Source organism: Canis lupus, chromosome 12 (genome assembly GCF_048164855.1).
Source record: "Canis lupus baileyi chromosome 12, mCanLup2.hap1, whole genome shotgun sequence".
Classification (NCBI taxonomy): Eukaryota; Metazoa; Chordata; class Mammalia; order Carnivora; family Canidae; genus Canis; species Canis lupus.
This window is the reverse complement of record NC_132849.1, coordinates 52,205,466-52,215,523: the sequence shown is the minus strand read 5'-3', so window position 1 is coordinate 52,215,523 and position 10,058 is coordinate 52,205,466. Positions and strand designations below refer to the sequence as shown.

General features: G+C 37.8%; 1 protein-coding gene across 1 annotated transcript; it reads right to left on the bottom strand.

The window, feature by feature from the left end:
• Nucleotides 1-1,143: 1,143 nt before the first annotated feature.
• RAD51AP2 (RAD51 associated protein 2) lies at nucleotides 1,144-8,774 on the bottom strand. The gene is made up of 3 exons (XM_072771016.1): nucleotides 5,517-8,774; nucleotides 4,881-4,961; nucleotides 1,144-1,526 (listed from the first exon to the last, which is right to left on the bottom strand). The coding sequence occupies exons 1-3, from the start codon at nucleotides 8,740-8,742 to the stop codon at nucleotides 1,408-1,410; spliced, it is 3,426 nt and encodes a 1,141-aa protein (XP_072627117.1). The 5' UTR covers nucleotides 8,743-8,774; the 3' UTR covers nucleotides 1,144-1,407.
• Nucleotides 8,775-10,058: the final 1,284 nt, after the last annotated feature.

Sequence of the window (10,058 nt, the reverse complement as noted above, 5' to 3'; positions counted from 1 at the left end):
GCTCAGGTCAGAATCTCAGGGTGGCTCCTTCCTGCTCAGCGGAGAATCTGCTTCTTCCTCTGCCTCTCCCTCCACTTATGCTTGCTTGCTTGCTTGCTTGCTTTCTCTCTCTCTCTCAAGTAAATAAAATCTTTAAAAAAGGAATTCAAAAGGACAAAAGCATTATGAGCTGGTGTAGAAATTCATTCATTCATTCCATATTTTATGGATACTCACAAAGGGCAGGTACTTGTAAGTTCTTGGGATCTATTAGTAGGTGGAGAGGAAACAATCTTGCCTTCAAGGAACTTGCATTCATTATAGCAAGATATTTATGGTGTTTGAGAAGGTGGTGAGTTCTACGGGGGAAAAAAGAAATCAGAGCAAGATATTGAAGTTGGAAAGCATATGGTTGGAGAGTGGTAATTAAAGAATACAGCTGAGCTTGAGATATTTTTAGTGTATTTAAAACCATGGCTTGTAATAAGATAATTTAATCCAGTCACATATGTTTTGTGAATTGATACATTTAGTCTCCCTTCTGTATTGTATGCTTTGATTTTTAATGTTTCCTTGATGCCTCCTTTTTTCCTTACTTTTTGTTAAGTAATCCATTTTATTGTTACTTCTCTGTATAGTGTTTTGAAAAGTATTATTCTACTGATGGCTACCTTTAAATTATGTATGTTCGCCATTTCTTCACCAATCTCAAGCAGAGAAAATAAGTTCCATAAGGCAGGATCTTATACATGTTTTCTTCTATATTCTATCTCTGAGCTTAACACATGGTAGTATTAAGATATAGCTGTTTTTTTGAGTGAATAAGTTAAGAGTAGGTATTAACTACACAATCCTAATTCTATTCTGGGGCCAAAGATAGACTCTAGGGGGAGAAATAAAAATTATAAAGTGAATGCAGAGAAAAGTAGGAAAGAATTCTTCAGGGAGTGCCTCTGTCCCAGTCCTGACACTAATTTTGGTCCTTAAAAAACCCATTATCTTTGCACCTCATTTTTCACTTGAAAAATAAGGGAAGTGGATTAAAGCAATGCTTTGCTACCTTTTTATGAATTACAGATCCTTTTGAGAAAACCTATAAAGGTTATCACTCTTCTCCATAAAAGCATTATACACGTATATCATGAAAAATAATAAGTTGACATGTTTTATGAGATCATGTAAAGCCTTTAATGTATGTATTGTAATATAATATGAAAACATCAATGAAATATTTTATAACAAATAAAGGTAATTAGATCATTCACACATACACACACAAACCCTCTCCATACTTCATAATAAAATAAAGCTCAAAACTCTCAATCTTGGAGAAAGCATTTAACCAAAGTAACAGACAAAAGATTTATAAATTTTGTGAAATGTTTTGAAATATTAAAGTCCAGCGTCTTCTTTTAAGTTCTCAAACATTTATTTCAGATAGGGATGAAGTTGTTTAAGCTTAGCTTTTCTTGACAAACCAATTCTGATTGGTCGACTGCATGTCTTAAGAGGTAGTACTCTTGAAATCCCATGTGAAAAATTACTACCTAAAATACAAGACAATAAAAGTGCATGAGGAATAAAAATTACTTGTGGTTTCTTAGCTTAAAAAGTTTTACTTACTTATCATCATCTAACAACATTTACTGTCACTGAGTGCTTTAACTGAATTAGTTTACTTAATCCTTTACTTAATCTCCATTTTTAAAATATGAAAGCCTCAGCACAAAAAAAGTTAAGTGACTTACCCACATAAAATAGCAACTAAATAAAATCAGCATTCCAGTCAGGCAGTCTGACTTAACAACAATAACAAAACTAGACAGTTAGCTTGATGTTGTAGCTTTAAAAACCAAATTATTTTACTATTAGAAGCTAAACAGTAAGCTACAGTAAGCTATCCTGTTAATGATTTCATTTGGCTTCTAATAAAGATTATTATAAATAATAGTGTACAAATGTATTTCATCTATTATGAGTAAAGGGAGGGCTCTGATTTTGAAATTTTTATTTAACATCATATTATCATACCCAACAAAGTTCAAAACATTTCATGGACAACAATGGGTTGACCAAACACATTGGATTAAATATTCTTGACACTGAAATACAAAAATTCCTCTAATTTTCAGAATGCATTTAAAAAAATAGCGAGGTCCAAATGTAAAGCTAAGAATGTATCAAGCTTTAAGCCAGCTTTAAGGAATTAGTATGAACCTTAATATAATAGCACATTTGAATAAAATGGTGTATTCAACCTAATAATAATTCTAACAAAAGATAAACAGCATAATTTCTACTAAGCTGAACCAATCTGTGTGTTTATCTATGTAAATATTAATGAAATAAAATACAAAGTTTAACTATATATAAATAGGGAGAAAACAACTTACCAGAAAAGTAGCTATAAATCAGTTTATGATACTTTTTCAACATTAAAAGGATAAAGTGAATTAGAAAAATAAGAGAAAAAGCATATTACTAATTTTTTCAGTTTTTAAAGAAAAAGGGATTGTCCAAATAAAACAATATTGTTGGATCATTTCTGATACACTAGATTTGTTCACAAATTAGATAATTTCAGCAATTTATGCTAAGTGGACTTCTTCATTATGAGATTATTATTTCAGAACAAAGCCATGATTAGTCTATTTGATTAATTTTTCAAAGAATAGCTTTCCTCTTTCATGGTCCAATATGACGGATACTTCTGGTAATTTTGCAATGCATAGGAAATCACCAAACCAATTTGTATCAACAACAGGCCTTTGCAAAGCATATGCCCTTAAACAGACACCTAGTTGTGGCTTTGAGGATATGCTTCTTCATCTCCTTGGATTTTCTACCTCTTGTAAATAAATTGTGATCCCTTTTCTTATTATTGTACACCAGATTGATTCATTACTTTGTATTAGTTAACGATTCTAAACATTCAAGCACACTGCCAGAAATTATTCGTTTTAAAAATCAGTGTTATGGGATCCCTGGGTGGCGCAGCGGTTTGGCGCCTGCCTTTGGCCCAGGGCGCGATCCTGGAGACACGGGATCGAATCCCATGTCGGGCTCCCGGTGCATGGAGCCTGCTTCTCCCTCTGCCTGTGTCTCTGCCTCTCTCTCTCTCTCTCTCTATGTGACTATCATAAATAAATAAAAAAAAAAATTAAAAAAAAAATCAGTGTTATGTTAACTAATTGATCTTAAAATAAGTTTAAAAATCAGTTTTAAAAAGTCATAAAAGAAAAAAAAAAGTCATAAAAGGACGCCTGGGTGGCTCAGTGATTGAGCATCTGCCTTCAGCTCAGAGTATAATCCCTGGGTCCTGGGATGAGTCCTATGTGGGGCTCCCTGCATGGAGCCTGCTCCTCCCTCTGCCTGTGTCTCTGCCTCTCTCTCTCTCTCTCTCTCTCTAAGAATAAGTAAATAAAATCTTAAAACAAAACAAAACAAAACAAAACAAAAAAAAAACAGAGAAAGGAGAAAGAAAGAACCAGGATGCACTGGAGACATTACTGGTAGACATTTAACTGGAGGCATCATGGTAAGTTTGTAGGTATCAAAAACATTTCAGCACCACTGGGGAACCAGCCCTTTCCCAATGCCTTTAAAACCACCTGGCATAAGCAGGCATCCACTCCACCCAGGCAGAAATAGTCCATGTTTACTAGCCGCACTCCCCACAATTTCCCAACTTTTCCCTCACAATATGAATTTTCCCAAGTCTCAGGAAAATCACTCCATTTTTTACACACTTTGAAACCAAATCCAAGATGACTGTCCTAACACAGTACTAAATAATTCTGGCTATTGTATTATTTTTCATATTTCATGATGAGGCTCTTTTCCTGGTGAAGGTACAATAGAGTTATTATGGGTTCAGATATTCCCAACAAATATAACATTTCTGTTCCAATTTCTGCACATACTTCAATTTTCCTCATATAGCCATTTCACTACCACAATTGTGACCATGATGACAATATGAGTATGTGATCCCTAATGTTCTTCCTTTCTCTTTCAAAATACATTCCTAAACCCAATCTCTTCCTTTCAGTTTGTCCTAGAAGAAACAACCCATATCCTTTCCAGACTTTGCTTGGAGTATCATAGAGTGTTGTTCTCTCAATCCTTCCCTTTATTCAGGGGAGAAGAAACTACCTAGGGGCTTTTGGTCTTCCAAGGAATGGAATTAATATTAATTAAGATAAATACATTTTTTAAAAATCTTTAAAAATTTTTTAAATATCTAAATGATAATTTTTTTAAAGATTTTATTTATTTATTCATGAGAGACACAGAGAGGCAGAGACATAGGCAGAGAGAGAAGCAGGCTCCCTGAAGGGACCCAGAGGCAGGACTCAATCCCAGGATCCAGGGATCACAACCTGAGCTGAAGGCAGACGCTCAACCACTGAGCTACTCAGGTGCCCCTAAATGATAATAATTTTTAATTACTAAATAAAATATCCATATAGAGAGCCCCATAATATTTAAAGACTGGAGAATCTAGATAAATAAATATGTAATTGGGAGTAACATCTCATCAGTGATAATCTATCTTAGATAAATGTCTTTTTTGGTTTTGCCAGTTAATGTTACACACATTAGATGTGTGTATCAGACACACACAATACCTGTCTTCATCACAAAGTTGCTGCAATGCATCACTGCAAATATTGAAACAGTTTTGTAGAGCACACTCCCCAGGAATATTCTAAATGGCATTTTAATTTTTAGCTGATTTTTAACTATCAGAATTTGCATCCGTAAACTATTAATGGTTACAAAAGTGCTACATCTTTGTATTTATATTCTAACAACCTGAGTATACTCTCCTCATGCTAAAAATACAAAATGCAATAATCATCTCAGAAGGTATTCTAGAAAATAACCAAAAATCTTACCTCCCTTCAGCAAATAATTAAATTTTTCCTCAAGTTCATCGGAGAAAAAAGCAGACCTTTTAGGTGAAGGTTTCTCGCAGTCTGAAAATAAAAATCAATACGTTACAGCAAAAAGCAACTTTTACATAAAATGTTAACACCATCAACAAATTATTGTCTCAAAAATGTTTCCTCCTATTGGCTTCTCATATTGAGATACATGAAGCAGGAATCATCAAGGCTCCTTTTAAAAATTTCATCACTTGTGACCTTCTACTTCAGGATATTATTTAATGTTTGAACAGCCTTTCATAGGAAAATAATGTGCGTCAGTAAATACTGTCTTACTCTTTACTCCTCTCTCCTTTGTTCACAAAATTATATTATTGGCCTATCCAGAAACAAAAGCAGCAAGTTTTTTATCATGAGAAAAAAAAAACATTTTATTTTATTTAAAGACTTTATTCACTTATTCATGAGAGACACACAGAGAGAGGCAGAGACACAGGCAGAGGGAGAAGCAGGCTCCTTGCAGGGGAGCCCGATGTGGGATTCGATCCCAGGACCCCGGGACCGTGACCTGAGCCAAAGGCAGATGCTCAACCACTGAGCCACCCAGGAGTCCCAAGGAAAAAACATTTAAAACTAATTTCATACCTTCCTTGGAAATGGGATAAAGCAATTCTTCGTCCAATGTTCTTGGACGGCTATATTCATTTGGAACTTCCTGTTCTCCGTGATCCGGTGCTCTTTCCCATTTAAATGAACTTTGGTGTCTCTTAGGAGTATCACAGAGCAAAGAAGACTCACATATTTTGTTGACTGTAACCGTTGGCAAATCTTTTTTTATCTCCACTTTTACCTCCTTAATATCGTTATTTTCTCTAAAGTAAATCTCTTGCCCATTGTGTGTTCCTACAGCGCTTAGATTTTTGCTTTCCTGACTGATTTCATGAAACATATGAAGTTCTGCAAGTACTAAATCAAATTTACTCTTCATCTCAAAATCGTTTGCTATTGTCAGAGCTTCTGTTGATAAACACTCAGCATTTAAGTCCTGAAAACATTCATTGTTCCCTAGACTCAAATCAGTTTCAAATTGATGAATAACACATTCTGAAGAGTCATTCTTTGGATGAAAGTGCTTTGAATTAGCTAACTCACTTTCTTGCAAAACACCCTCATCTTCATTTCTATCAGCTTCATTATTTTGATGAACATACTTAGTTTCTTCCGCATTCACTTTACTCATTAGTGAAACTGGTTGCACAGAAAACGTGCCATCCATTGAGTAAAAATTATTTTTCTCTTCCTTTTCCACCTTAGTGTCTTTGTTAACTTCAACACTGTTTGTTAAACTTTGTGCCGTTTCATTTGCTTCTGCCTTCAAAATGGAGTCATGTTTTTTTTCTTTGGTCTCACTTTGCAAGCTCCCAAAATTTAGCAATTCAGTTACACTCCTAGGATTGGTTTGTTCACTATGTTTTACATTGTGGTTTGTTGGTATGGCCTGTTGCCTAGTATTGAAGAAATCTTCAAATAGGCACTTAAAATTAAAGCTACTTATCTTATTACGCTCCAGTTTTCTTTCAATATCTAAATTTTGATTGTACATATTTATTTTATAAAATTTTTCATTAGTATATCTGTGGCTGTTCCGTTTAAATATAGAACTAGACTTAAGTGTTTCAACAGTATTAGGACTACGGTGAGCCCAATTTTCGTCATTTGTAAATTGTTCAGGACAATTCTTAGTCTCATAAATTTCTTTTGTCAAAGAAATTTCATCCCCGTCATCAAAATCCATTGAAAGAGGAATTTTTTTGTATGTTTCAAAAGTTGGAAAAGGTTTGTTTTTAGTTGTCAGAATGAAAGAATTTATGGGTTTTTTCTTACATTCTTCAAAAATTTGATCACTTTTAAATAACTTTCTTTTTTCTAATATAGGTTTCATATCTCCTAATTGTCTTGAAAAAGTTGAAATCCTTCCTAGATTTACAGTATGATTTTCCTCTAGAATATTTTTTGAATAATGCAAAGGCATTATCGACTTGGCAATGCATTTCTCCTCTAATTTAGAACCATTTTCAATTCTTTTTAAAGAGTCAAAGCTATTAAGCAAAGAAGCTATGTTGGTTTTCAATATACTATTTAGAGGTTTTGAGACACTGGTTTGCAAATGTATGCTTAACATATTCTTTCTATTGACATTCATAGTCTTAGTTATTAGATTTTGAAGACTAATTTGTCTCTTATCTTTGAAAATTTCATACCAGGTTAAAATATTGTCACCTTTTCGATTTCCTGAAATATTTTCACGCAAATAAAAAATTGCCATAATGAGACTCTCAAAAATATTGCCTAAATGAGAGCCTTCTTGTGCCGTATAATATCTTAACTCTACCATATTATTATTTTCTCCTTCACCCTTTAACCCGAAAAAAATCATTAAAGCATTTTGGCTACCAAGTGTTCCAATCTTGAGAGGCTTTAATTGTTTTTCACATGTATTTATGGCATCTGCATGGTGATAACCTTCTTTGCTTAAAAGACCTATTTCTAATAATTGTAGAAAATTCGATTTTTCTCCAGTTTTTTTAACATTTTCACTTTGAGTCTTGTAAGTTTCTATAACCAGACAACCTTCCCTCTTTTCCAAAACGTGTTTAATGTCATAGTCCCGGCTCTGAGATTTCTCTAATCTGGTAAACACGTCAATGTCCAAGCATGTTTCTGCTTCTTTCGAGTTTGCATTCCCTAGTATCCTAGTGATACTCTTTTCGGAGCCTGTTACATCAGATTTGATGCTACTGTGGTTATAGTAGTTGAAACTGATCAAGTCTTCTTTTCTCACACAAATATTTTGGTTGCTGAGTGACTGGTGGTTACTTTCATAGCATGCAGAAAAAATATTTTCTCCCTCGGCATCCGCAATGTTTTTACCATCCTGTAACTTTTGCTTCTTAACATCAGGTCTATTTTGGGACCAGTAAATGTTTGTGAAATCCCTAACATATGCCTCGTTTTTGTCATTCTCTTTCTTTGCAATTCCCTTTAAATAGACAGAGGACATTTTGCTATTTAAATCCGTTGGAAACTCAGGGATACTTATTGTGCTGCGATCTCTAAAATAGCTGGGTCTGGCAATTTCCATGCTGGGCTGGTTTGGAGATTTCGATACATGTAACGTAGATGCGGAAACGTTATTTTCTTTCCTATTTGCTGGCCTAACAGTGTCGGCTCGACACCTGCTCTTCGTGTCATGACACGTTGATTTGATTTCCCTGCAGAGGGTAATACCCAAGAATAGGTTTTCTGTCTGTTTTACGTAACCGCGGCCTTCCTGAACGCCGTCTCTCCCTCGGACCGAGTACTGTCCTCCATCCGCCCTTTTCGCGCCTCCAGGGACACAGCGCGCGGCGGCGGCGGACGGAAGCGGCCCTCCCTGGGCCTCGGGGCCGCGCGGCCCCGCCTCACGAGACCCTCCGGGAGCCCTCACGCCCCCATCTGGACTTGCTGAGGGCAGAGGCTGCACGCGACTGCTCTTCTCACGCTTGCCGTCCTGGCACCTCGCCAGGTTACACACGTGCGCCCCACTGACTGGGCTCCCCGCACGCGCGTCCGTGGAGGGATCCAGAAGCGCGGCAGCTGACACAAGCGGCGCCCTGAAGGCTCTGGGCGGCGACGGCCAGACTTTTTCCGCCTCAGACAAGCGAGGTGCCGAAGGGAGCCTCCACTCCCCCTCAGAGGCACTGCCGGGCCCCTGTAGACGGGGCCGCTTACTACTGGGGGGTGGGGCATCATCAGGGTCCCCGGGAGGCGCTACGCGGGAATCAGCCTCCCCGAGCTGGGCGCCCCGCGCCGCGCAGCGCGACAGCGACATGACGGCGGGCGGAGGTCCTCTGCCCCGCGTTCTGGTGGGGGCTGGTCTTTCAGCGGGTTCCGGGCGGCTCCTCCTCAGCCCCGCCCCTCGCCCCGGTCCCGCCCCCGACACGCCCCCTGAGGCGGACTTCGGCCCCAGCCTCAGGGGAAGCCCCGCCCCCGACACGCCCCCGACACGCCCCCAGCCCTCCGGCGCCGCCCCCTCGCTTCCTTAAATCCGCGAGCTCCGGTCGCCTCTCCCTCAAAGCACGGAGCCTCCCGAGCCGTTACGGCGTTTATTTTTAGCGCCTCTTGCCGGTGCCGGGACTATAGCTGTTCTAAATATTTTCTTCCCTCTGGTAGAATTAAGGGGAAAAAGAATCTCTACGTTAGAGAACGCAGACGACTTTGTTTTTAAAATTCTAAGATTCTGTTCTCCTCAGAAGCGGCTTCGCCACAGTTGATCTGGAGCGTCTTCTCCAGAAAAGAAAAAAAAAAAAAAAAAAACAGTGTGGTTTTTGTGAGCCCCGGACCAAATTACTCTGTGTCTGGAAAAACTTTTAAAAATGCTCTTACTCATCCCGGTGGCATTTGAAATCAGATTTCCACCTCACTAATTAAGTGCGTTTAGGGGCAAGAAGGCATTGGTATCTAACTATCTGAATATTTCAGGGGGGCGGAAATGTGGAAATAATTATCCAGATAATTATTAATCGCTCCAAAACTGAGGAGAAATCGTTTTCATGTGTGCTGTGGGGTTTCCGTCCCCAATATTGTGGATAGAATAACTTAAAGATAAAAAGTGTATGTTTCAACTATTCCAGGTGTTTTTTTTTTTTTTTTTTTAAGATTTTATTTATTTATTCATGAGAGACCGAGGGGGAGAGAGAGAGAGAGAGAGAAGCAGAGACACAAGCAGGCTCCACACAGGGAGCCCGTTATGGGACTCGATCCTCGGTCCCCAGGATCAGGCCCTGGGCTGAAGGCAGCGCTAAACCGCTGAGCCACCCAGGCTGCCCCTATTCCAGGTTTTTAATCATAAATAATGATACAGTTCCGACTCCTACCTAATAAATTGTGTGGATATTATTTTTCTCTTTTTTTTTTCTGCCTTGGGAATAATTTGTTATTTCAAGTCAGTTCTGATTTTTTTTTCAATTACATAATCCTATAAAAAAGAAAATGGTTTTCAAAATATTATTATTATATACATGTTTATTAAGAAACTTGTGATTACTGTTCAATCATCAAAAACCTCACTCCCCTTGATGATTGTTTCGGAGTTGGTCAGGTTTATGTTCTCTGGTAAAAATTCGTAAAAACCACAATAACATACAA

Coding starts and splice junctions, on each gene's coding strand:
- RAD51AP2 (XM_072771016.1), bottom strand. CDS start 8,742: ATGTCGCTGTCGCGCTGCGCGGCGCGGGGCGCCCAGCTCGGGGAGGCT. Junction 4,962..5,516: donor TTATCCCATTTCCAAGGAAG/GTATGAAATTAG, acceptor TTTTATTTTCAG/ACTGCGAGAAACCTTCACCT. Junction 1,527..4,880: donor TAATTATTTGCTGAAGGGAG/GTAAGATTTTTG, acceptor CTTGTATTTTAG/GTAGTAATTTTTCACATGGG.